Source organism: Heterodontus francisci, chromosome 7 (genome assembly GCF_036365525.1).
Source record: "Heterodontus francisci isolate sHetFra1 chromosome 7, sHetFra1.hap1, whole genome shotgun sequence".
NCBI classification, from domain to species: domain Eukaryota; kingdom Metazoa; phylum Chordata; class Chondrichthyes; order Heterodontiformes; family Heterodontidae; genus Heterodontus; species Heterodontus francisci.
Window position 1 is genome coordinate 130,903,667 of NC_090377.1, and position 27,979 is coordinate 130,931,645.

At 45.4% G+C, this 27,979-nt stretch overlaps 1 protein-coding gene across 3 annotated transcripts in view; it reads right to left on the reverse strand.

The window, feature by feature from the left end:
• The window catches only part of LOC137372321 (aldehyde oxidase 1-like), a 119,896-nt gene extending 100,292 nt beyond the window's left edge, over positions 1-19,604 (reverse strand). For 2 of the 3 annotated variants that reach the window (XM_068036159.1, XM_068036158.1), the window contains exons 1-6: positions 19,404-19,604; positions 16,876-16,933; positions 14,191-14,287; positions 9,085-9,193; positions 5,383-5,509; positions 3,808-3,869 (exon numbers count right to left, since the gene is read on the reverse strand). In XM_068036159.1, coding sequence (XP_067892260.1) covers positions 3,808-3,869; positions 5,383-5,509; positions 9,085-9,193; positions 14,191-14,287; positions 16,876-16,933; positions 19,404-19,574 — 624 coding nt within the window. In that variant the 5' untranslated portion in view covers positions 19,575-19,604. The remainder of the gene's footprint in view (positions 1-3,807; positions 3,870-5,382; positions 5,510-9,084; positions 9,194-14,190; positions 14,288-16,875; positions 16,934-19,403) is intronic. The other variant, XM_068036160.1, reaches the window with a different exon arrangement.
• Between the last annotated feature and the right edge of the window lie 8,375 nt (positions 19,605-27,979).

Genomic DNA, 27,979 nt, shown 5'->3' on the forward strand with positions numbered 1-27,979 from the left:
CTGGGTAATGAACCCGGCCAGGTGTTAGATTTAGATGTAGGTGAGCACTTTGTTGATAGTGATCACAATTCGGTTAGGTTTACCTTAGCGATGGGCAGGGACAGGTATATACCACAGGGCAAGAATTATAGCTGGGGGAAAGGAAATTATGATGCGATTAGGCAAGATTTAGGATGCGTAGGATGGGGAAGGAAACTGCAGGGGATGGGAACAATCGAAATGTGGAGCTTATTCAAGGAGCAGCTACTGCTTGTCCTTGATAAGTATGTACCTGTCAGGCAGGGAGGAAGTTGTCGAGCGAGGGAGCCGTGGTTTACTAAAGAAGTTGAAGCGCTTGTCAGGAGGAAGAAGAAGGCTTATGTTAGGATGAGACGTGAAGGCTCAGTTAGGGCGCTTGAGAGTTACAAGCTAGCCAGGAAGGATCTAAAGGGAGAGCTAAGAAGAGCAAGGAGAGGACACGAGAAGTCATTGGCGGATAGGATCAGGGAAAACCCTAAGGCTTTCTATAGGTATATCAGGAATAAAAGAATGACTAGAGTTAGATTAGGGCCAATCAAGGATAGTAGTGGGAAGTTGTGTGTGGAATCAGAGGAGATAGGGGAAGCGTTAAATGAATATTTTGCGTCAGTATTTACAGTAGAGAAAGAAAATGTTGTCGAGGAGAATACTGAGATTCAGGCTACTAGGCTAGATGGGATTGAGGTTCACAAGGAGGAGGTGTTAGCAATTTTGGAAAGTGTGAAAATAGATAAGTCCCCTGGGCCAGATGGGATTTATCCTAGGATTCTCTGGGAAGCCAGGGAGGAGATTGCAGAGCCTTTGTCCTTGATCTTTATGTCGTCATTGTCGACAGGAATAGTGCCGGAAGACTGGAGGATAGCAAATGTTGTCCCCTTGTTCAAGAAGGGGAGTAGAGACAGCCCTGGTAATTATAGACCTGTGAGCCTTACTTCGGTTGTGGGTAAAATGTTGGAAAAGGTTATAAGAGATAGGATTTATAATCATCTTGAAAAGAATAAGTTCATTAGAGATAGTCAGCACGGTTTTGTGAAGGGTAGGTCGTGCCTCACAAGCCTTATTGAGTTTTTTGACAAGGTGACCAAACAGGTGGATGAGGGTAAAGCCGTGGATGTGGTCTATATGGATTTCAGTAAGGCGTTTGATAAAGTTCCCCACGGTAGGCTATTGCAGAAAATACAGAAGTATGGGATTGAAGGTGAATTAGTGCTTTAGATCAGAAATTGGCTAGCTGAAAGAAGACAGAGGGTGGTGGTTGATGGTAAATGTTCATCCTGGAGTATAGTTTCTCGTGGTGTACCGCAAGGATCTGTTTTGGGGCCACTGCTGTTTGTCATTTTTTTAAATGACCTGGATGAGGGTGTAGAAGGGTGGGTTAGTAAATTTGCGGATGAAACGAAGGTCGGTGGAGTTGTGGATAGTGCCGAAGGATGTTGTAGGGTACAGAGGGACATAGATAGGCTGCAGAGCTGGGCTGAGAGATGGCAAATGGAGTTTAATGCGGAAAAGTGTGAGGTGATTCACTTCGGAAGGAGTAACAGGATTGCAGAATACTGGGCTAATGGGAAGATTCTTGGTAGTGTAGATGAGCAGAGAGATCTTGGTGTCCAGGTACATAAATCCCTGAAAGTTGCCACCCAGGTTAATAGAGCTGTTAAGAAGGCATATGGTGTGTTAGCTTTTATTAGTAGGGGGATCGAGTTTAGGAGCCACGAGGTCATGCTGCAGCTGTACAGAACTCTGGTGCGGCCGCACCTGGAGTATTGCATGCAGTTCTGGTCACCGCATTATAGGAAGGATGTGGAAGCTTTGGAAAAGGTGCAGAGGAGATTTACTAGGATGTTGCCTGGTATGGAGGGAAGGTCTTACGAGGAAAGGCTGAGGGACTTGAGGTTGTTTTCGTTGGAGAGAAGGAGGAGAAGAGGTGACTTAATAGAGACATATAAGATAATCAGAGGGTTGGACAGGGCGGATAGTGAGAGCCTTTTTCCTCGGATGGTGATGGCAAACACGAGGGGACATAGCTTTAAGTTGAGGGGTGATAGATATAGGACAGATGTCAGAGGTAGTTTCTTTACACAGAGAGTAGTAGGGGCGTGGAACGCCCTGCCTGCAACAGTAGTAGACTCGCCAACTTTAAGGGCATTTAAGTGGTCATTGGATAGACATATGGATGAAAATGGAATAGTGTAGGTCAGATGGTTTCACAGGTCGGCGCAACATCGAGGGCTGAAGGGCCTGTACTGCGCTGTAATGTTCTATGTTCTATACCTCTCCCCCTGCAGTCAGCTCCTGCTGCCTCCAGTTGTGTGTTACCTTCTCCTGCGAGAGAGATGGAAGTTTAGTTTAGTTTAGTTTAGAGATACAGCACTGAAACAGGCCCTTCGGTCTACCGAGTCTGTGCCGACCATCAACCACTCATTTATACTAATCCTCCACTAATTCCATATTTCTACCACATCCCCACCTGTCCCTATATTTCCCTACCACCTACCTATACTAGTGGCAATTTATAATGGCCAATTTACCTATCAACCTGCAAGTCTTTGGCATGTGGGAGGAAACCAGAGCGCCCGGAGGAAACCCACGCAGACACAGGGAGAACTTGCAAACTCCACACAGGCAGTACCCAGAATTGAACCCGGGTCGCTGGAGCTGTGAGACTGCGGTGGGTGATGTGGATGTCATGGTTGAATAGCTGGCAGTGTGTGCAAGCTGTGAGATGTAAGTGTGAGGCTTGCAACATTGCTAGATGTGTGAGGGTGAGGTGAAGCATATGAATCTTAGGTTTGAGTTATAGAGCTTGTTGGTAGGTGAGTGATGCGGGTGTGGTGAATTGAGAGGTGGCTGAGGCTAGTGATGCAGTTGGTAGCATATGGCATTTGAAGATGGACTCACTGACCTTGATCACTTGCGTGATGTAATTGAACCTCTTGCAGCACTTCATCCAGGTTCTTGGGGATAAACCCTTGGCATTGACTTCCGCAGCTAACTCTTTGTATCATGTGTCTGGAGGGTCTCTTGTGGATAAAGGAATCTCTCCTCCTTTCCACCTCCTTCACCAAGGCTTCCAGTGCAGTGTTGAAAATCCTTGGGGCTGTGTTCTCCCATGTTCAGCCATTTCTCTTTTTCCCTGGTCAGATACAGCTCACAAAGGGATGCCAAGCACCTGCTCCAGCCACAGTGAACCTCCCTTTTAAACAGTGTGAACAAGTTGTGATATTAGAACCCCCCCCACCCCCGCTGATGCATGCAACCAATCAACAGCACAGTTAGTGCTGTCTGCACACAGCAATCACGATAGTAACAAGGAGCCAGCGTGAAGATGGCATGGTGCCTGCTTTACATTGGAAAGATACATAGTTTTCGCACATCGTGGTCCCAAGCCTGCTTCTGGGGGCAATTCAATTTCGACCCAAAGGCCTTTAAGCAAGAAATTAATTCCTTTGGTGGTCATGTCCAAAACAAAGGAGAATAACCCTAGAAATCGAGCTAGTCCATTCAAGGATAATGTTAAGAAACACTTCTTCACACAAAGGGTAGTAGAAATCTGGAACCCTCTCTCCCCCAAAAAGCTTCTGAGGCTGGGGGTCAATTGAAAATTTCTAAACTGCCATTGCTAGGTTTTTATTAGGTAAGGGTATGGAACCGAGGCAGGTAAGTGGAGTTAATGTACAGATCAGTGATGACCGACTGAATGGCGGAACAGTCTCGAGTAGCTGAATGGCCTCCTCCTGTTCCCATATTCCATGACAATTTTAAAGGCTGGTTTTTGACCAGGGTGCTTACTGTACAGAAGGTCCTGAAGGCATCAACGATCGGTCTGTATCCAGTGCAGCGGCACAGATTTCCTGCAAGGAACAGGTGAGATTCAAGATCAGAACTGAGACGGAAAAAAAAACAATTTAGAAAACCAGATGGGAAAATAAGGGAATTGGGCAAATCCAGGGACCAGCGGTACAGAGATTCAGGCCGAGTTGAGGTAGTTACTCTGCTACCCATGTCCTAACTCGCACAAAGTCCCTTTCACACATCACCCTTGTGTTTGCTGGCCTACATTGATTTCTGTCCCCAATTTTAAAACTCTCATCCATGTGTTCAAATCCCTCCACAGCCAAGTCCTTTCCTATCTCTGCAACCTCCTCCAGGCCTACAACCCTCTGACGTCTCTGCTTTCTTTCAAGTCTAGCCCTTGAGCATCCCCGATTTTAATTGCTCCACCATTGGTGATGCCTAGCCCCTAGGCCCTAAGTTCTGGAATTCCCTCCCCAACCATCTTCCCTCTGTAACTCTCACTTCTCCTTTAAGACATTCGTTAAAACTTACCTCTGACCAAGTTTTTGGTCACCTCTCCACTCCAGGACTTGAGCACAAAAATTTATGCTGACACTCCAGTGCAGTGCTGAGACAGTGTTGCCCTGTCAGAGATGCCACCTTTCAGAGGAGGCATTAAACCAAGATCCCCTCTGCCGTCTCAAGTGAATGTAAAAGACCGCATGGCAGTATTTCAAAGAAGAGCAGGGGAGTTCTCCCCAGTATCCTAGCCAATATTTATCCCTCAATCAACATCAGAAAAACATACTATCTGGTCATTATCACATTGCTGTTTGGCGGGGTTTGATGTGTGCATTCTGGCTGCTGCATATCCTGCATTAACTGGAAAGCACTTTGAATCATCCGTTGGTGTGAAAAGCGCGAGATAAATGCAAATCTTTCTTTCTTTTCTGTCCTGATAGCTCCTTAAGTGTCAATATTTTTTTTGATGACACCCTTGTGAAGCAATTTGGGATGTGTTGCTATTATTTGGCTCCCACAGCCAAAGACTTGCAGGTTGATAGGTAAATTGGCCATTATAAATTGCCCCGAGTGTAGGTAGGTGGTAGGTATTATGGGATTACTGTAGGGTTAGTATAAGTGGGTGGTTGTTGGTCAGCACAGACTCGGTGGGCCAAGGGCCTGTTTCAGTGCTGTATCTCTAAATAAAAGATAAATAAAAATAAATAAATAATAAGTCGCTATATAAGTGCAAATCATTGTTTTTGACACGTCCCATCCTTTTCTAATTTGAAACACACGGTGGTATAATGATCACCACTAACATTCTGGTTTCTCAGAGCACCGAGAGCAAGTGAAGAAATTTACAAAAAATTAACTCAGTCGTAACTAAATTTGTTACCACCCAGATCACCATAATCACCTGCGAAGCTGTAAACCTAAAGAATATGTAATGGGCCTCAGGACGGCCACCAAAATCAAATCCTCAGAATCATCTCAAGTTAATGCAGCTGTGCCAGATGTTAGTTCTGGAGCTGGGATGTGAGTTGGACCACACAGCCTGCACTGGCAGAGATATGAGTTTCTTACCTGCAAGGGTCTGCTGAATGTGTGCCGTGCTTGGGGTCGGATTGTTCCTCAGCAAGGTGTACATGGACATGACCATTCCCGGGGTGCAGAACCCACACTGGGAGCCATGTGCCTTGGCAATGCGCTCCTGGACAGAGAGTGGGAGAGAAGGTGAGAGAGAAAGATAACGAACAGAGTGGCTAACACTTTGATTGTAACATTTCACAATACTCAAGTAGATTTTTAACTCGTCGAGCCCAGCAGTAAACTAGTGCTGCTGATTGGCTGCCTCATGGATGCAACCCAAGTAGAATTGATGTCAAGAGGGTGGGAGTCAAGAGGAGGTGTGTAAAGAGGAGTTGTGTAAAGGGGATGGGTGTAAAGGGGATGGGTGTAAAGGGGATGGGTGTAAAGGGGAGGTGTGTAAAGGGGAGGTGTGTAAAGGGGAGGTATGGATAGGGGTGGGCGGAAAGGGGGTGGACGGAAAGGGGGTGGGTGTCAAGGGAGGCGTGTAAAGGGAGGGGTATAAAGGGAGGGGTATAAAGAGAGGGGTATAAAGGGAGGGGTATAAAGGGGAGGTGTGTAAAGGGGAGGTGTGTAAAGGGGGTGGGAGTAAAGGGGAGGTGTGTAAAGGGGAGGTGTGTAAAGGGGAGGTGTGTAAAGGGGAGGGTAGAAAGGGTTGGTGTGTACAGGGAGGTTTTTAAAGAGGTGGGTGTAAACGGGTGGTGTGTCATGGGCAGGATGTAAATGGGAGGTGTGTAAAGGGTGTGGGTATAGGGGAGGGTATATAGGGTTGGTGTGTAAGGGGGAGGGCATAAATGGGAGGTGTGTAAAGGGTGTGGGTATAAAGGGGTGGTGTGTAAAGGGGAGGGTGTAAATGGGAGGTGTGTAAAGGGCAACATGTAAATGGGAGGTGTGTAAAGGGGGTGGATGTAACAGTGGTGGGGTTTAAAGGGCCGGGGAGTAAAGGGTCGATCCAGTCGGATGGATTCAGTTACAGTGACCCGCATAGAGTGGGACTTGAGTCACACAATGGTCAGAGCAGGAAGGGGGGTCATGCTCCCCTCCCTGAACGAATTAGTGATCCAGTTGGAATTTTGCTATAATCCCAGAGTTTACATCGTCATTTTAGCTGACTCCAGCCCACAGATTATCAAGTTCAATTCCATAATTGCACAATTTTGCACAATGGGATTTCAACTCAAATGTACTGAGAGAAGTGAGAATGGAAATTGCAGAGAAACTGGCCATAATTTTTCAATCTTCCTTAGACTTAGGGGTAATGCCAGAGGACTGGAGAATTGCAAACATTCAAAAAAGGGTGTAAAGATAAGCCCACCAACTACAGGCCAGTCAGTTTAACTTGGATGGTGGGGAAACTTCCAGAAACAATAATTCGGGACAAAATTGATAGGCACATGGAAAAATGTGGGTTAATTAAAGAAAGCTCGCATGGATTTCTTAAGGGAAAATCATGTTTAACTAACTTGCTGACGTTTTGTCAGGAGGTAACAGGGAGGGTTGATGACAGCAATGCAGTTGATGTGGTGTACATGGATTTTCAAAAGGTGTTTGATACAGTGCCATACAACAGACTTGTGAGCAAACTTATAGCTCATGGAATAAAAGGGATGGTAGCAACATTGATAAGAAATTGGTTGAGTGACAGGAAGCAAAAAGTAGTGGTTAGTGGATGTTTTGCGGGCTGGAGGAAGGTTTGTAGTGGAGTTCCCCAGGGATCAGTGTTGGAAGCTTTGCTTTTCCTGATATATATTAATGACCTAGACCCTAGTGTACTGGGCACAATTTCAAAGTTTGCAAATGATGTAAAACTTGGAAGCATTGCAAACTGTGAGGAGGATAGTGTAGAACTTCGAAAGGACATAGACATGTTGGTGGAATGGGCAGACAGGTGGCAGATGAAATTCAATGCAGAGAAATGTGAAGTGTTTCATTTTGGTAGGAAGAACATGGAGAGACAATATAGAGTAAAGGGTGCAATTCTAAAGGGGATGCAGGAGCAGAGGGACCTAGGTGTACATGTGCATAAGTCATTGAAGGTGGCAGGATAGGTTGAGAGAGCAGTTAATAAAGCATTCAGTATCCTAGGCTTTATTAATAGGGGCATAGAGTACAAGAGTAAGGAAGTTATGTTGAACTTGTATAAGACACTAGTTCGGCCTCAGCTGGAGTATTGCGTTTAATTCTGGGCGCCGCACTCGAGGAAAGACGTGAGGGCATTGGAGAGAGTACAGAAAAGATTCACAAGAATGGTTCCAGGGATGAGAAATAGAGACTGTTTTCCTTGGAGAAGAAATGGCTGAGAGGAGATTTGATAGAGGTATTCAAAATCATGAGGGGTCTGGACAGAGTAGATAGAGAGAAACTGTTCCCACTTGTGAAAGGATCAAGAACGAGAGGGCACAGATTTAAAGTAATTGGTGAGAGAAGCAAAAGCGACAAGAGGAAAATCTTTTTCGCGCAGTGTGTGGTTAAGGCCTGGAATGCACTGCCTGAGAGTGTGGTGGAGGGTGATGGGCAGAAGGCGGGGGAGTGGCACTAGGTGAATTGCTCATTAGGAGAGCCTGTGCAGATACAATGGGCCAAATGGCTTCCATCTGTGCTGTAAGAATTCTGTGATTCTGTATTGCCAGTCCAGGACCTGAACTACTGGGTTACCAAACACTGAGGCTTTTCAACTGTCCAGAGCATCGTGCCTGTGCATCTCGCATCAGGAGTTGCTGGACAGTGATTAGGAGTGGAAATTCATGCTAATTATTTCTCCCTGACCTAGGCCTGGGGTGCTGAGACTAATTGTCAGGGGTTGCTGGGCCATACAGAGCAGTACGCCCCCACTTTGGGCCGGATTTACTGATCTCTGGCCAGACAGCACCTGGAACATTATATCAGGTCATCGGTCTTCATGTGTAAGCAGCATCAACTGGCTGGCTGAAAGGAGCTGAGGTCATGGGGTCAAATCCAGAACCTTCTTAACCCGAATGGCTCAGTAGCACACAATGGGGCAGCTGTGCCCACGGAGATTACAGAATTAAAAAGATTTCAGCAAAGGAACAGGATGGTGAGTCAGGAATGAATCTGATCAGATTGGGATTCTCTCATCTGCAGTAGTGGGAACATTTATGTTACAAGACCAGTAATTCAGAGAACGTGAGTTTAAATCCCACTGTAATACTTTGAGAATTTGAATTCCGTTTATGAAACATCTTTAAAGGTGACCAAACTGTGTTTTTGAAAACACAACTGGTTCACTAATGTCCTTTAGGAAAGGAAATCTACCATCCTTATGAGACTCCAGTCCCACAACAAGAGCTACGTTAACTCCTAACTGCCCTGTGAGCTGGTCCAGTACGTCATTCAAATGCCTGTCAACTGTTCAAGAGGGAGGTCTATCAACACCAGCTTCTCAGGGTGACCGACAATGCCCACATCATGAGAATTCTCTCTGTCATCAGTCGCTGGGTGAGGTGCCTTTGGTAAATAAATGCCCCTTACTCAAAAATATTGCCAACTTTCTGATTAAAAGAGCATCTCAGTGAATTCACCACTCACTGCCCCAGGTATTCCTGAGTTAAATCCTCCACCATCCTCCCACCCCCACCAATTTAGCAGAAACTACAGACTCAGAATCTCAGCAGTTTGGTGGGTCTATGGTGCCAAGACCCTCTGCTGCATGGTACGCCTTCCCCCCCGGCTGACACTTGCCTGCACTGGGTGAATCTTGGTTCTTGTGCTGCCAATCGCCTCCACCGTGGTCACCGCAGCACCATGCAGCATGCAGAGAGGGGTCAGGCAGGCGTTAGCGGAGAAATGGCTTTCAATTGCAGTAAAGGATAACAAGACCAGCACCAACATGCCATTCAAAGCTGAGAAATGAAACCCAGTGCCTTGTATTGAAGCCAACCTGCTCAGGTATGTAACTCTTACTGTGTAACTCTTCCCTCCAACATTCTCCTTAGTTTCCGCTCATGAACATGTCTGGTCTCTATGTGTGAATCCAGACACAGAGGACTGGCTGTCTGTAGACACCGAAACATCAGAAACAACTGACTTGGGACAAGAATCAAGATTTGCAGGTGTCTGCCAATCACCAGACGAACCATCAACATCTCTTCCTCTCACTCTGTCTCTATTCTGTCTTCCTTTTAGTGCCATTGTCTGTGTCCCTGTCCCTCTCATCCCTGTCTCTCTCTCGATCGGTATCTATCATGCGATCACTGTTTCTTTTTCTATTTCTATGGCTTTTTCTCTATGTGTCTCTATCTTTCGGTCTCTGTCTATCTGTTTCTGTTTTGCTCTCTCTGGGCAGAATTTTAACTGCTAAGGGGAGGCGGGTTTGGGAGCAGGCAGAGGGGCTTAAAGCCACAAAGAGTGTAGTCGGGTTTGGAACCCAACATGATCCCTCCCACTACCCAGTTTAACCCAGGAGGCATTGCAGGCGAGCAGGGAACCCCTGTGGAGCTGTCGGGTAAGTAATTAAAATATTCAAAAAGGCAATTAATTGAGAATTTAACCCAACGTTCTGGTTTTAACACTCAGCACACGGGTTTCCTGAGCGGTGTAGAAATCGCCAGGGTCAACGAGGCGAGAGCATAGCAAGGATTCATTGACCAATGCATACAAATATGCAAACATACGAATTGGGAGCAGGATTAGGCCACTCGGCCCTTCGAGCCTGATCCACCATTCAACAAGTTCATGGTTGAACTTTTCCGCCTGCCCCCGATAACCTTTCACCCCCTTGCTTGTCAAGAATCTATCTACCTCTGCCTTAAAAATATTCAAAGATTCGGCTTCCACTGCCTTTTGAGGAAGAGAATTCCAAAGACTGATGACCCTCTAAGAGAAGAATTTTCTCCTCATCTCTGTCTAAAATATGAACCCCTTATTTTTAAACAGTGACCCCTAGTTCTAGATTCTCCCACAAGGGGAAACATCCTTTCCACATCCACCCCTGTCAAGACTCCTCAGGATCTTATATGTTTCAATCAAGTTGCCTCTTACTCTTCTAAATAAGTGGCTAGTGAGATAGTTGATGTGGTAGTTTTAATTTTCCAAAATTCCCTAGATTCGGGAAAGGTTCTGTAAGATTGGAAAATAGTGAATGTAACTCCTTTATTCAAAAAGGGAGGGAGACAGATAGCAGGAAACTACAGGCCAGTTAGATTAACATCTGTCTTAGAGAAAATGTTTGAAGCTATTATTAAAGACGCTATAGCAGGGCACTTAGAAAAATTGAAGGTAATCAGGCAGAGTCAACATGGTTTTGTGAAAGGGAAATCATGTTTAACCAATTTATTGGAGTTCTTTGAGGGAGTTACATGTGCTGTGGATAAAGGGGAACCAGTGGCTGTATTGTACGTAGATTTCCAGAAGGCATTTGATAAGGTGCCACATCAAAGGCAGAAAATAAAAGCTCATGGTGTAGAGGGTAACATATTGGCATGGATAGAAGATTGGTTAGCTAACAGGAAACAGAGTAGGCATAAATGGGTCATTTTCTGGTTGGCAAGATATAACGAGTGGTGTGCCACACAGATCAGTACTGGGGCCTCAACTTTTTACAATTTATATAAATGACTTAGATGAAGAGACTGAAGTTATGGTTGCTAAATTTGCTGATGACACAAAGATAGGTAGGAAAGTAACTTGTGAAGAGGACATAAGGAGGCTACAAAGGGATATAGATAGGTGATCATGCATGTTTATACTAGATATCCAGGGAGCTTCCATGATTCATTCATTCTGCAGCAGTCACATCTCTCCTCCGTACAGTGTCAGCGACTGGCTCTTGGGAGACAAGGGCTACTCTCTGAAGACCTGGCTGATGACTCCTGTAAGGAACCCTACCAGTGAACCAGAGGAGAGATACAACAGGAGCCACATGATCACATGGGCAAAAATAGAACAGACCATTGGGTTGATCAAGATGTACTTCAGATACTTTGACAGATCTGGAGGTGCCCTTCAGTGTGCCCCATCAAGGGTCTCCAGAATGATTGTGGTCTGCTGTGCCCTGTACAACAGCACCCTGCAGGGAGGAGTGGAGCTGTAGGAAGGTGTAGAATGACCAACATATAAGGAGGAAGAGGAGGAGCTAGATGTGACCAAGGTGCCTGCAGCTACTCACCTAACTGCCAGAGAAGATCACAGCAGCCTCATCCGGGCACACTTTACCTGATCTGAGTGCGTGAGGTCATCTGACAGTGACATCAGAAACCCTGTACCCTCCTCAAACACCACCCCCCTCCACCAAACATAATTAATTCCAACAGGCAACAATCCAACCATTGCATTCATACCCTTTCCTTCTCATAAAAGCTGGTCATACCATTCACCTGAAGGCTACAGTCCTGGGTGAATGGGGGAATCCAACAAAGTAGAGGCCAGGAGAGTGAAGAGTTCAACTAAAGTCTTTCATTCAGTGAAATGAACATTAACATCATACCATAAACATTGTTACACACACCCATGAACCCCTTTGTGCAACTATTAGGTTTTTCTAATCCACTTCCTATTGCTCCGATGTGGTGCAGCCCCTGTAGCTTCAGCAGAGCTGGAGGCAGGCTGCTTGTTCCTCTGCTCTGATAGATGTGATGCACGTGACGGATGTCCTCTGGGTTTTGGAGCCCGGGAAGCCTTTGCCAAAGACTGCTCCACCCACATGTTCAGGGGTAGATTCAGTCATCGGGGCAGGAAGCAGCATCTGCAGCTCTGTCTGGGGTGGGGGTGCAAGGGATAAGGAGTGGAAGCATCTTGAGAAGAGTCCCCAATGCCATGTGCCTTTCTCCATCTTCCCTTTCATGGCCCACCTGCACTTCCCTGCTCGCCTTTTTGTGGATGACTCCTGAGACTCAGCATCTACATCAGCTGAGCAAAGCTTGGAGTGTCCTGCACCTTCCGACGGGGACTCTACACTGCTGTCCCTGTCTCCAGCACTTGCTCCTGCTCACATGTGATGTGCTCCTCACCATGTGAACCTCGCTATCTCTACTGCAGTATTTATCGAAGTGTGTGTATCTGCATTGGTGGAGGGTGCGCATGAGTCATGTCTCATGCGTCCTCAGAGTGCTCATCCTCCTCTGAGGACTCCTCAGCCTCCTCCCTCATCAGCTCCTCCGTCAGCCTTGAAGGATGTGTGGGTCATCGAAGACATGACTTAGTGCTGACATGGGGAAAGATTACAAACTCAGCATAGAGCATATCATGACATTTCAGAGAGTGGTGACATCAATTCAACATGAGTGATTGTTAAGTGCCAAGTGGCAGTATGATATCTAATGCTGTCACCCAGTCTGTGGACTACCCCATCTCTCCATTGCTAATGTGCCATGTCTGTGCCACCCTGCTGATCTCCAAGGTGTCCTCCTCTAATGTGGTCAGGGTGGCTATGGCTGCAGGCCCACCCCTGGGATTTCTGCCTTTCCCTGGAATTGTGGCCTCTCTTCTGCAATGAGGGAAAGCAGAAAGTTATGAGTGTGAGAAGTGGAATGCGTATTGAGAATGAATGAGAATATTTGAGGAGGCTGACTCCAAGGGATGGGTACGAGACGGTAGTAGTATGAGGGTGGGTGTGAGTATTTGTTATTGAGATGGAGATTTGAGGAGATGCCTGGAGAGAAAGGAATGTGTGGAACTGCAAGGTGTGTCGGTTAGAGCAGTACTGTGCAGGAGAATGTGAGGGAGGTCAGAGAGTGATGATGCCACCTGCAAATGGTATGATACTCATCGTAACAGACTTAATGAGGTCATCAAACCTTTTCCGACACTGTATCCAGTTCATGGGCACCACACCTCTCACAACCTCCGCAAATTCCCACCATGCCTGTTTAGTTTGGGCGGCTGGCCTCTTCCACCTGTCCTGATGAAACAGTACATCCCTCTGGCCCTCACTGCCTCCAGCCTAACCTCCAGGGAAGAATCAAAGAACTGAGGGGCATGTCTTCCTTCCATTTCCTTGCCTTCACTTTGCTTCAGAAGCCAGCTTTCCTGCATGAGTCATGTTCATCATCGTGCAGTCATTTTGACCCCAGCCAGGGTCCTTATAAATTCAGAGCCTTCATTGACAGAGTGTGGGTTGTTATGACCTTACTTTGTGATTGGTCGGGAAAGACCAATTAGAAGTAGGATGCTAATACTATGGCCAAATTAAAGAACCAGAGCAAAACCCACCTAACTGCAAACAGGTTCTCGGCCCACTACCGCCTTCCCCATTGCGTGTGGGTTTGTTCCGTTAAGATTCTGCCCTCTCTCTGCCTCTGTCTGCCTCTGTCTCTCCCAGGCTCTGTCTGTCTCTCTCTCTCTCTCTGTCTTTCCCTGTCTCGCTCTTTCCCTATATCTCTCTCTCTTTCTTTCTCTGTCTGTCTCTCTCTCTCTGTTTCTCCCTGTGTTTCTCTTTTTCTGTCTCTCTTTTTCTGTTTCTCCTGTGCTCTCTGTCTGTTTCTCTCTCTTTGTCTGTCTTTCTGTCTCTCTCTCTGTTTCTGTCTCTCCCCCTCTCTCTCTCTGTCTCTTTCTCTCTCCCGCTATACCAAGATGTGATATCTGAATTCCGATGGAAGTGCAGTGGACACTGCATATATACCTCAGACATCTAATGAAAGAAAAACCTTTCATTATCCATTGACATGTGTTTTTTACAACCATCTCGAGGATACACGTTGCAGTTGTTTTTAGCCTGCTCTAACACTAGTCTATCTTCATCCTCCTCTTCCTGTCTTTCCCCTTGGGCTTTGCATAGATTCACAGAACTGGATTTTGCCCAGAACCCAACAGAGGACATTTGCCAATGGAGGCGTTTGAACAGAAAGATACAGGATCTTCTTTTCCAGGCTGTTGTACTTGGAAATCATCACGGTGCATGCTCCACAACCTCCTCCGCCACAGCCATACTTGGTCCCTGTTAGCCGGACTGAAGGCACGCAAGTCAAGGGAAAATCTCAATCGAGGCTGCTTTTTAATAATACTTCACGCAAAGGGGCTCAGGGAATCTAACCAGTCAATGATGGTTCCAGATGTGCACTGGGTTAGCTGATCTCAGTCAGAGCTCTGATCAATGGGATGTTACACTTGGCCCAATGGTCGGGGAGGTGATAATCAGCTCCTGTTTGGGATATAACCATATTACTTCAGTTACCTACAGAGACTAGAGAAGCTGGAATTATTCTCCTAAGAGCAGAGAAGGTTAAGAGAAGATTTGACAGATCATGATTGGTGTTAATAGATTAGATAGGGAGAAACTGTTTCTACTGCCGGGAGGGTCAGTAACCAGAGGACAGAGACATAAGGTAATTAACAAAAGAAGCAGAGGTGAGATAAGGAAAATTTTTGTTTTACAGAATGAGTTGTTGTGATCTGGAATGCACTGCTTGAAAGGGCGGTGGAATCAGTCTCAGTAGTCACTTTCAAAAAGGAATTGGATAAATACTGGAACGGAAAAGTTTGCAGGACTATGGGGAAAGAGTAGGGGAGGGGGATTCATTGGTTGACTCCTTCAAAGAGCCAACTCAGGCACGATGGGCCGAATGGCCTCTGACTGTGCTGAGAAATACTGGGCTTAGGCTCAGGCTCAGCTGTGTTTCTCCCCTCCTCTCTCCTCTGGCACAGCAGTCAGATTTGCCACTGACATTCATGACTCCCAGGTGAGACACAGGGGAGGTGAGGTGACCGGCTTCAGAAGGCTGTGAATGCTGGGGATCAACTGGAGCTTAAGACTGAGAGCAATAGATTTATGTTAGGTAAGCGTGTCAAAGGATTATAGATCAAAGATGGGAATGTGGAGTTGAGATACAGATCAGCCATGATCTAATTAAATGGTGCAGCAGACTTACGGGGCCAACAAGAGAGATTCTAACTACCTCCCCTGGACATTTAATGGCATTGCCATCACTGAATCCCCCACTATCACCATCCTGGGGAACACCATGGGCCACAAAACTCAACTTGACGCATCTACTAGAGCAGGTTAGAGGCTGAGTATTCTGTGGTGAGTGACTCCTCCTCACTCTGCAAAGCCTCTCCACCACCTACAACAACAACAGCTTGCATTTATATAGCAATTGCAATGTAAAAAAATGTCCCAAGTTGCTTCACAGGGGCATTATTGAACAAAATGTGACATCAAGCCACATAACAAGATGTTAGGACAGATGACCAAAAGTTTGGTCCAAGCGGTAGGTTTTAAGCAGCACCTTAAAGGAGGAAAGAGGGGTAAGAGAGACAGAGAGAATTCCAGAAGTTAGGGCCTAGGCAGCTGAAAGCATGGCCACCAATTATGGAGCGAGTAAAATCAGGGATTGTGCACGAGGCCAGAATTGGAGGAGCACAGAGTTCTCGAAGGCTTGTGGGGCTGAAGGAGATTACAGAGATAGGGAGGGGAGAGGCCATAGAGGGATTTGAAAACAAGGATGAGCATTTTAAAATCAAGATATTGCTTGACCAGGAGCTAATGTAGGTCAGCAAGCACAGGGGTGATAAGGGAATGGGACCTGGTGCAAGTTAAGACATGGGCAGCAGAGTTTTGGATGACCTCAAGTTTACAAGAGTAGAATGTGGGAGACCAGCCAGGAGTATATTGGAATAGTCAAGTCTAGAGGTAATGAAGGCAGGGATGAACCAGACTGTTCACAACCTTGGTGTCGTAATTGAGTCCAACCTGCACCTTCGACCACATATCCGTGCCATCGCTAAGAGCACTCTAATATCACCCGACTCCACTCCTGTATCTGCTCATCTGCTGCTGAAACTCACCCATGCCTTTGTTACCTTGGACTTGACGCACACCGGGCCAGCCTTCCACATTCTACCTTCACAAACTTGAAGTCATCCAAAACTCTGCTGCCTGTATCCAAACTCACACCAAATCCATTCACCCCTGGCCCTTGTGCTCCCGGTCAAGCAATGTCTCAAGTTTAAAATTCTCATTCACGTTTTGAAATTCCTTCATGGTCTTGCCCCTCTCTAATTCCCTACAACCCTCTGAGATTTCTACACTCCTCCAGTTCTGGCTTCTTCAGCATTCCTGATTTTAATTGCAGCACCATTGGTGGCCATGCCTTCAACTGCCAAGGCCCAAAGCTCTGGAATTTCCTCCCTAAACCTTGCTGCCTCTCCATCTCTCTTTCCTCCTTTGATGGTCCTTAAAACCTACCTCTATGACCAAGCTTTAGGTTGTCTGCCGGAATATCTTAATGTGGCTTGGTGGCAAATTTTGTTTGATAACTCTCCTGTGAACTGCTTTGGGTTGTTTTACTACTTTAAAGGTGCTATATAAATTCAAGCTGTTGTTATTAAGTGTTGGGGAACTATAGAGTGTACTTTCCTTTGTTAATTAATGTTAATTAGCATAAACCATGTCCTTTCAAATCAATACTATAGCATCCAATTATAAACTAAACTAATGCTACATTGATCTATAGAAGGAGGTTTCCGATTGGCCTAGAAGCTGCAAAGATGTTCTGGGGTCTATGCACGGTGGTCCCTCGCAGAGTGAAAGGATACGAGTCTTCCTGAGGTAGGGCAGCAGCATCATTTCTGGATCCGCATTCGGTTCCCTGACCTGCAGACGTAGAAAGACAGTAAGGATTAGAAAGGAAGAGAAGGGGAGGGAGAGCGAGAGGGACGAGCAGACACAGAGGGAGAGAGTAACCGAGGGAGAGAGGGGGAAAGAGGGAATGACAAGGACAGAGGGAAGCAGAGGGCGGACAAGAGAGGGAGAGAAAGGAGGAGAGAAAAAGGCAGAGAGATGATGTGAGGGAGTAGGAGATGGAGAGAGAGGAAGAGGGAGGGGGAGAGAGAGTAAAAGAGAGAGAGAGGAAGCGAGAGGGTAAGAGACAGAGAGAGAGGGAGAGAGAGGTGGGGAGACAGAGAGTGAATCAGAAAGAGAAATGGATGAAGAAGGGGAACGAGAGTGAAAGCAACAGAGAGGGAGTCAGAGATAGAGAAAAAGAGTCAGAGAAAGGAAGAGAGATAGAGGGAGCGAGACAGAGAGAGAGAGAAACAAACAGAAAGAATGTAGAGAAAGCAGATTGTGAGTGTATATGTAAGTCCAGACATTGCATGAACAATCTGAAGAAACTGGTGGTTTTTCCCACCAGGAATTTCCTGTCCCCACTCCGGCACATCAACTTCACCAAATGCACCGCAGGAATTCTGAAGCAGCTCTGAGAGAAATTCCCAACTTCGGTTTCTTCTTAAAAAATGGAATTATATCAGATATATTTCCCCTTCTCTCTCCAGAGTGCAGATGCTCGTTGAGGAGCAGTACCTTGCTTTGGACAGAATATCAGGCAACAAGTGGCAGTGGGGTTATTCGACTTTGGAAGCCATCACTAATGCCACATCTACCAGCCAGGATAGGTGGATAGCAATCAGAAACAGGAACACACTCTTATCCAGGGGGTACTCAGGCCAAATATAGTGTCTCCTGAACAAGAGAAAAAACTTTTTTATGCGCTGACTGGTTAGGATTTAGAATGTGCTGCCTGATAAGGTGTTGGTAACAGATTCAATGGCAGCGTTCAAAAGGGAATTGGATAAATATCGAAAGAGAAAAAATGCAGGGCTATGGGGAAAGAACAGAGGAGTGGAACTAATTGGATGGCATTTCAAAAGAGCCGTTATAGATTGATGAGTCGAATGGCCTCGTTCTGTATTATACAACTGTATGATTCAATCCCACAGTCCTGGTCACTCCCCAGGGCGGCACAGTAGTGCAGTGGTAAGCACCGCAGCCTCACAGCTCTAGCGACCCGGGTTCAATTCTGGGTACTGCCTGTGTGGAGTTTGCAAGTTCTCCCTGTGTCTGCGTGGGTTTCCTCTGGGTGCTCCGGTTTCCTCCCACATGCCAAAGACTTGCAGGTTGATAGGTAAATTGACCATTATAAATTGCCCCTAGTATAGGTAGGGAAATATAGGGACAGTTGGGGATGTGGTAGGAATATGGTATTAGTGTAGGACTAGTATAAATGGGTGGTTGATGGTCAGCACAGACTCGGTGGGCCAAAGGGCCTGTTTCAGTGCTGTATCTCTATCTCTAAATATCCCACCCAGTCTAATTCCACTCTCCAGCTCATTCCCCACACCCTTTAATATCCTGTCCAATCTAATCCCATTCTCCAGCTCACTCTCCCTTCAATGTTCCTCTTTTGCAACTAACTATTGAAATTCTGGACACTTCTTCAACAAAGATAACAGATTGTGGGAGCAAATTCCACATTATTCATTCCCTGAAAGAAATGCTTTCTCAATTGCCTCTCAAGTGTTTTACTTATTACCAAAAGCATGCGGTATAGTGCATTTCATGACTCAGATTGTCCCAAAGAGCTTCACAGCCAATTAAGTATTTTTGAAGTGTTGTCACTGTTGTAATGTAGTAAACCTGGCAGCCAATTTACACACAGAAAGATGCTACAAACAGCAATGGGATAGTGACTAGATTGTCTTTTTTTTTAGTGATATTGGTAGAGGGATAGTTATTGGTCAGGACACCCGGGAGAACTCCCCTGCTCTTCGAAAAAATGCCATTGGGTCTTTAACATGAGACAACAGACGGTGGTTCAGTTTGGGGCAGCACAGTGGCGCAGTGGTTAGCACCGCAGCCTCACAGCTCCAGGGACCCGGGTTTGATTCTGGGTACTGCCTGTGTGGAGTTTGCCTGTGACTGTGTGGGTTTTCATCGGGTGCTCCGGTTTCCTCCCACAGCCAAAGACTTGCAGGTGATAGGTAAATTGGTCATTGTAAATTGCCCCTAGTGTAGGTAGGTAGTAGGGAATATGGGATAACTGTAGGGTTAGTATAAATGGGTGGTTGTTGGTCGGCTCAGACTCGGTGGGCCGAAGGGCCTGTTTCAGTGCTGTATCTCAAAAATAAAAAATAAAAGATATCACCGTGCTGCACTCCTTCAGTACTGCACTGGAGTGCCAGCCTAGATTATATATTTAAGTCTCTGGAGTGGAAACAATCCATTTATTTTTTCGACTTCAGTTAAAAAGCCCTAAGGAGTGGCTCTCGTTGTACTTTTATCTTACCTTACGTCCGTTTACAAAGAGCACCAGCTCATCTGTAATGCAGTGTTGAGACATTCTGAGATATTCTGAGAGATTTTTTCTGATCTTCTCTGATTCCTGAACGTCTAGGCTATTCTCTGCTCTAAAGCTAGTGTAAAGTCCACCAGTTTTGCTGTGCATTTCTGTAAACATTTGAGACGAGGGCTGGCCGTTTATCAACCTCTCTGCGATTGGGTAACTGACTTAGTGTTGACAGTAACCAGTGACATCATAAGTGGAAGTTTGGAATGTAACAGTTCACTGCTCCTTAGCTCTTTCGAGTGGAACGTTTGCAATGCGGGGAAAATTAAGAGCCACCGCATTCGAAACAACAGCAAGTTTCCTACAAGTCACATGGTTTGTGGTTAATGTACAAACTTAACCCTGCACCCTCTACAGTATGTTTGTGCGAATCCAGAGCAATAATTTACATAGAATTACATACTCAGACTTTACAGCACAGCAACAGGCCATTGTCCCAAAAAGGTTTACAAGGATGATAGCAAAACTGATACAACATATTCCAGTGTTTATGCTCCACAAGAGCCTCCTCTCACTCCACTTACTTAATTTCATCATATCAACATGCCCTTCCATTCCTTTTCCCCTTAAAGCCAGCTATGATATTTGCCTCAACTACTCCATGTGATAGCATTCTCACATTCTCACCACTCTTTGGATAAAGATGTTTTACCTGAATTTTCTTACTGGATTTGTTAATGACTATTATATATTTATGACCTCTAGTTTTGGACTCCCCCACAACTGGAAACATCTTCTCTATGCCTACCCTATCAAACTCCTTCATAAATTTAAAGATCGCTATCAGGTGCCCCCTCAGCCTTCTCCTCTCTAAAGAAAAAAGGCACAACCTATTCAGCCTTTCCTGATAGTTCTAACCTCTCAGCTCTGGTCTCATACTTGCAAATCTTTTATGCACTTTTTCTTGTGCCTCAATATCCATTTTGGAATGTGAAGACCAGAACTGTGCTCAGTTCTCAAGTTGTATGGATGGAGCCTTGGCCTTTTCTATTCTATGGGTGGGGAGCTCAGTGTCACATTTACCCACTCGCTTGCTTTCAGGTGTCCTGAGTTCAAGCTGTCCTTTCTCCACTGGGATGGTGGAAAAAGAATGTTTGTTTTTTGTTTGTTGTGGAGGCTATTTTGTAAAATCATGTCAATTGTACTGTTGTACTTTATGTGTGTAACAGTACTGGACAGGGAAGTGGCAGGGGAACTTTAAACCATGAGGCTTCATCTAACCAAGAACAACCACCGGTGGACTAACCAACATTCTATATGAGTTTAATGTAACTTCTCTGATTTTCAATTCCATCCCTCTAGAAATGAACCCCAGTGCTTTTGTTCACATTTTCTTCGCACCAGGTCCTGTTCACCCATCACCCCTATCACCTCTGACCTACGTTGGCTCCCGGATAAGCAATGCCTCAATTTTAAAATCCTTGTTTCCCTCCATGGCCTCGTCCATCCTTATCTCTGTAATCTCCTCCAGCCCATCTAATTCTGGCCTCTTGAGCATCTTTGATTTTAATCGCTCCACCATTGGCAGCCATGCCTTCAGCTGCCAAGGCCCTTTGCTCTGGAATTCTTTCCGTAAATCTCGCCAACTCTCTGCCTCTCTTTCCTCCTTTAAGGCACTCCTTAAAACCTATCTCTTTGATTAGGCTTTTAGCCTTCTGCCCTAATAACTCTTTATGTGGCTCACCATCAAATTTAGCTTGATAACCCTCTCCTGTGAAGCACCTTGGGACATTTTACTGTGTTAAAGATGCTATATAAATGCAAAGTGTTGTTGTTGAGACTGCTACATTTCCAATAGAATCAAAATTATTGTACCACACAGGCCAGCTCTTTTAACTTTGGATGAATGTGTCCTTGATGTTGTTTCTGGGTTTCTCTTAACCATTCTTTTAAACTGTGTGGCCTGAAGATGTGCAGGGCTTCTGCTTTGCCTGTTTAAGTGCAGTGAAACAGAAGCCCCTCACCTCCTCACTGTTTCACCCAAGGTGGCAGAGCCTCCCTGTCCCAAGTTCCAAGGATGAGCTCCTTTGCGTCATCAGGATGAGCCACTGGCTCCTGCAGGGGTGCATCAGTGACAGGTCCACCTCCCTCCTCCCACCCAGTTTGCCTTTCCAAAGCACAGTGCAGTCCTCCAAACAGGCCGAAGAAGAACAAGTGTGTCTTAAAACTTCATCTCATACTGGAACCAGTCAGAGCAGAGACAGTGACCATAGGAACAGGAGGACGCCACTTAGCACCTCCAGCCTTCCATCATTCAATTAGATCATGGCTAATCTGTATCTTAACTCCATTTACCCACCTTAGCTCTATATTCCTTGACAGACTTACTCAACAAAAATCTAGCAATCTCAATCTTGTAATCTCCAATTCGCCCCCACCCTCAACAGCTTTGTGGGGAGACAGTTCCAGATTTCCACTATCTTATATGTGATAAAGTCTTTCCTAATTTCCCTCCTGAATGGCCTGGCTCCGATTTTAAGGTTATGTCCCCTTGTTCTGGACTGTCCCACCAGTGGAAATAGTTATTGAGTCATTTCTGGCAGAGAAGGAGGCCATTCAGCCCATCAAATCCATGCTGGCTTTCTGCAGAGCAATCCAGTCAGCCCCACTCCTCCACTCGATCCTTGTAGCCCTGCAAGTTTATTTTCTTCAAGTGCCCCTCTGTAAGCCAGTGCATTATTTACCTTAATTGTATTATCACTTTTAATCATGTAAACCGTGCTTTTATTTATTTTATATTAATTAATGTAAGCTGGCTGTGGTGGAGCACTGTGGGCAGAGGTTGTCTCATGGTAGTCAGAAGATGGAGCTACGAAGGGAGAATTCTGACTGAAGACATTATTACTGGGACGGTTTTAACTAAAACAGACACACACAGACATGCCAGGGCATGTGTCCCTGAGGTGTTGTAGTGCCACAGACACTTTGTCTACAGAAACTGAACTAGATGATGGCGACTTGGGAATGCATGAATAGCCTTCTTTCAGCCCCAAGGTACAGTAATCACACCCATTATTGGCATGCAACTGGAGACACCCCCCTGCTGAGAGCAGGATATGACTACATGGGGGTGGTTCTGGATGCCCAGAGTGGGATTAATAACCCAATCAGATGATCCGATTTAAGGTATTGCCTTATATACCAAAGGCCTGGGTCAGGAAGGTGTATAACGCTACAGCGCTAAAGGACGTTGTTACTGCAGTCAGTAGATGGCCTGATCAGCCATTTTGAAGTCGCGCCTGGAGATCTGTTGAAGGACTGGGTCACTGGGTCAAAATCCTTGAACTACCTTCCTGTGGTTGTACCTATCACACATGGACTGCAGCGGTTCAAGAAAGCAGCTAACCACCACCTTCTCAAGGGCAATTAGGGATGGGCAATAAATGCTGGCCTAGCCAGCGACGCCCACATCCCATGAATGAATAAACAAAGGACCATTCCCTGACACATTCAACCCACAATGGACTTTGATCACTACACATTGAATGTGAGGAAGCTCACATTACAGGATGACTGCTAAGATGGCCGAATCCACAAACAGACATGGTCAAACCAGCTTGTCACATGACTAAGCTGCTAGGCAACCTGAGCTTTTTTGAATTGTACAGTTTGAGAAAGAAGAGGGAGACAGTTTGCTCCTGGACTGTAAAGACCTCTCCTGGCTGGCTCGCCACAGCCTCTCCTGTCTGCGCCCATCTCTTTCTCACGGAACTCCAAACTTACTGAAGACCCATGAACCTCAAAAGAGAACGGTCTCCTATATCGAACAAGGTTTAGGAAGAATACTGGGCCCCAACGAAAAGCAAGACCTAGCTACAATCAAGGACTCGACAGTGAGCTCTAAGAACAGTAACCAAAACCATCTTCAGATATTGCCTCAAACTTTTCCACTTTATTTCTTCTGCTCTTTTCTGTCTCTATCTGCATGTCTGTATCGTGTATGCATGCTAGCGTGGGCACGTCATGTATTCATCAGCATTAACCAAATTAGAGTTTAAGTTTAACAAATTTCAACCTTTCTTCTTTAGACCTAAGAAAACCTGTCATGCTGGTTTCTTTGCCTTATAATTGGAAAGCAGTGAACAAAGATTCAGCAAGGCAGAGCTAAAAAAAAATGGTGTGTTGAAAAATAAACCCTGTTACGGTAAGACCAGGTGAAGGCTGATAGGGAACCTTAGACCCCCTTCCCACTGGGTCGTTAAGACTTAGAGATTTAATAAAGGTGTATCACATTTAGTGAAACAGTATCAAAGTTGTTGTGTTGATATCAAGAGTAAAGACAGGAACCTTTAGACCAGAGAGAGGGTCTTACATATCCAATTTCCTTTTGAAATCATTGACTGTTTCCGCTTCCAACACTCTCATGGGCAGCAAGCTCCAGGTCATTATCACTCGTTGTGTAAAAATGTTCTTCCTCCCATTGACCCTGCGTCTGTTGCCCAAAACCTTAAATCTGCGTCCTGAGTCCTTTTTTCACTCTTTCATAGGCTGTGGGCATCACTGGCTAGGCCAGAATTTGTTGCTCATCCCTAATTGCCCTTGAGAAGGTGGTGGTGAGCTGCCTTCTTGATCTACTGCAGTTCATCTGGTGTGGGTACACGCACAGTCCTGTAAGGAAGGGAGTTCCAGGATTTTGATCCAATGACAGTGAAGGAATGGTAATATATTTCCAAGTCAGAATGGTGTATGCCACTTATCAGCCCAAGCCTGAATGTTGGCCAAGTCTTGCTGCAGATGACACGACTGCTTCAGTATCTGAGGAGCTGTGATTGGTCCTGAATATCTTACAATCATCAGCAAACATCCCCACTTCTGACCTTATGATGGGGGGAAGGTCATTGATGAAGCAGCTGAAGATGGTTTGGCCTGGGACACTACCCTGAGGAACACCTGCAGTAATGTCCTGAGTCAGAGATGATTGACCTCCAACAACCACAACCATCTTCCTTTGTGCTAGGTATGACTCCAACCAGTGGAGAATTTTCCCCCTGATTCCCATTGACTTCAGTTTGGCAAGGCCTCCTTGATGCCACACTTGGTCAAATGCTGACTTGATATCCAGGGCAATCATTCTCACCTCCCGTCTTGAGTTCAGCCCTTTTGTCCATGTTTGGGTCAAGGCTGTAATGAGGTCAGGAGGCAAGTGGCACTGGCAGAACCCAAACTGAACATCAGTTAATGGAAACAGTTTTTCCTCATCTAACTTATCTAAACCTGTCATAAATTTTGTACACCTCTATCAAATTTCCTCTCAATCTCCTTTGCTCCATCTTTTCCAACCTAACCTCATGGAATATGAGGGTCAGTGTCCAATTGGATAAAAAATTGCCTCAAGGACAGAAAACGAGTTAGAGCAAAGGGCGGCACAGTGGCGCAGTGGTTAGCACCGCAGCCTCACAGCTCCAGCAACCCGGGTTCAATTCTGGGTACTGCCTGTGTGGAGTTTGCAAGTTCTCCCTGTGTCTGCGTGGGTTTTCTCCGGGTGCTCCGGTTTCCTCCCACAAGCCAAAAGATTTGCAGGTTGGTAGGTAAATTGGCCATTACAAATTGTCCCTAGTATAGGTAGGTGGTAGGGAAATATAAGGACAGGTGGGGGGGATGTGGTAGGAATATGGGATTAGTGTAGGATTAGTATAAATGGGTGGTTGATGGTCGGCACAGACCCGGTGGGCCGAAGGGCCTGTTTCAGTGCTGTATCTCTAAACTAAGCTAAACCTTGTAACTAAAATCCCTCATCCCGGGGGCTGCACTGGTAAATCTCCACTGCACCCACTCAAGGACCATCAAATTGTTCCTAAAGTATGATGACCAGAACTGGACACAATACTATAGTTACATCCTAACCAAAGCTTTATAAACATTCCACATAACTTCCCTACTTTTGTACTCTATACCTGTATTTATGAATCCCACTATCCACCCTCTCAATATGTCCTGCCACCTTCAAAGATAGATGCATATGCGCCCACGGGTCCTTCTCTTCCTGCACACTCTTTAGAACCATGCCATTAAATCTATATTTCCTCTCCCTATCCCTTCTGCCAAAATGCATCACTTTACACTTGTCTATATTAAATTCCCTCTGCCACTTGTCTGCCCATTCTGCTGGCCTATCTATGTCTTGTTGCAAGTGGTTTGTATCATCCTTACTGTTTGCCACGCCTCCTAGTTTGTTATCATTGGCAAATTATGAAATTCTACTCTGTGTTCCAAGATCCAAGCCATTTATATATTGCAAAAAGGCAATTATCCCAGCACTAACCCTTGGGGAACACCACTGTCTACCATCCTCCAGTCTGAAAAGCAACCATTTGCTCTAACTCGTTTTCTGTCCTTGAGGCAATTTTTTATCCAATTGGACACTGACCCTCATATTCCATGAGCCTCTATTTTATTAACCAGCCTTTTATGTGGCACTTTATAAAATGCTTTATAAAATCCTGTTACGACCGGGTGAGGAAGGAGTCACAGGCTCCCCTCTCACCCCTTTCCTGGTTTGGCCGTAACAGGGTTTAACTTCTTAAAAGTCAGTGTCTTTAGCTTCACCTCAGTGAGTCCTTGCTCACTGCTTTCTAATAGTAATTGTAAACGAACCAATCAGACAGGTTTACTTAGGTTTAAACAAGAAAGATGTAAGTTTATTAATCTTAACACTCTAAGTTAGCATGCGTACGCGATAAACACATGCACATAAATAGATACAGAGGGGGAGAAAGAATAAAGTGGGGGGGGGGGGCGCGGTTGGAGTCGTAAATGGAATTCAGTTACTGTCTTTGGTTTGGATGTAAAGACCTTGACAGTCTTGCAGTTCTCATTGGGGCCCAGTGCACATTTTAAAACTTGTTTTGCTGGTACCAGAAGACTGAAGAAGTCCTCTTAAGCTGCTTCTGTGGGTCCATGGAAATTTGCTGAAAAGAGAGACAGAGAGAGAGGCATGCTTTCTTCTTGAGGTTCAGTTACAGTCTTCCCCAAACATTTCTGTGAGATACAGTTCAATCAATTTCCAGGTTGGCTAGCAGGTTAGTCATATGACCAGCTCTTTGTTTGAAACAGCATTGCCTGAGAGGGTTGTTGATTCTTCAAAGCCTACTAGACACACTATGTGAGGGGGGGGGGCGTGCATTGAGCGCTGGCTCTTACACAAACAAGATGTGGATCATCACTGTTGCCCAGTCCAATCTTGCTAATTGAATCAGGGAGCACTTCCATTGTCTCTCTAGACAACTGTCTCTCAGAATGCAAATGTGCAGCCATGTTTTCAGCTGTTCAGCTCTGTGGTCCTTTTAAACAAGTTATGTTCAATGTCCAGTAACAGTTCAAATAGTGTTCCATATGACGAAATTGATATGTTTCCATTTGGCAGGTGAAGTTTCATCACAATCCATATAAATAACATCTACCGCATTCCCTTCATAAACCTTCTCTGTTACTTCATCAAAAAATTCAATTAGATTAGTCAAGTATGATCTGCCTTTTACAAATCTGCGCTCGACATCCTTAATTAACTCAAACTTCTCTAAGTGTCTGTTGTTGTTTTCCCTGATTATTGTTTCTAAAATCTTACCCACCACTGATGTTAAACTGACTGGCCTGTAGTTGCTAGGACTGTCCTGACACCCTTTCTTGAATAAGGGTGTCACATTTGCCACTCTCTGGTACCTCCCGCATATCTAGGGAAGATTGGAAGATTATGGCAATCTTCTGCTGTCTCCACCACACTTCCTTTAGCAACCAGGGATGTAAACCATCCGGAACAAGTGACTTATCTACCCTAAGCATAACCAGCCTTTCCAGTACCCAATATTTTGTCAGATTCCCCTTCTTTAGTAAACACCAACACAAAGTACTCATTAAGTATTCAAGCCTTGCCCTGTGGCTGTAAGCTTATATCACACTCTCTGTCCCTAATAGGCTCCACTCCACCTCTTACTACCCGCTTACTATTTATATGACAGTGAAAGATTTTTGGATTCCCTTTTGTGTTGACTGCCATTCTATTCTCATATTCTCTCTTTGCCAGTCTTATTTTGCTTTTCATTTCTTTGGCTCTCACTTAAAGAATTCACCTGGCATGCATCATACACTGTCTTTTTTGTTTCATCATAATCTCTACCTCCCTTGTCACAAGGAGCCCTGTTTTTGATTCACCTACCTTTCACCCCTGTTGGAATATACCTACCTGTACCTGAAACATCTCTTCTATTGTTCCATTACAATTTTTCTCATCAGTCTTTAGTTCCATTTTATCCTGGCTAGATCCCTTCTCATTGCATTGAAATAAGCCCTCTTCCAACCTAACTGTTCTACCTTATATTGTTCCATGCTTTTCTGCATTACGATTCTAAACCTTATGATACGATGATCACTCTAGTCCAAATGCTCCCCCACAGACACATGGTCCACTTGGCACACCTCATTTCCCAGCACCAGATCCAGCAATTCCTCCTTTCTTGTTGGGCCGCGAATATACTGATCAGGGAAGTTCTTCTGAACACATTTTAGAAATTCCTCCCCCT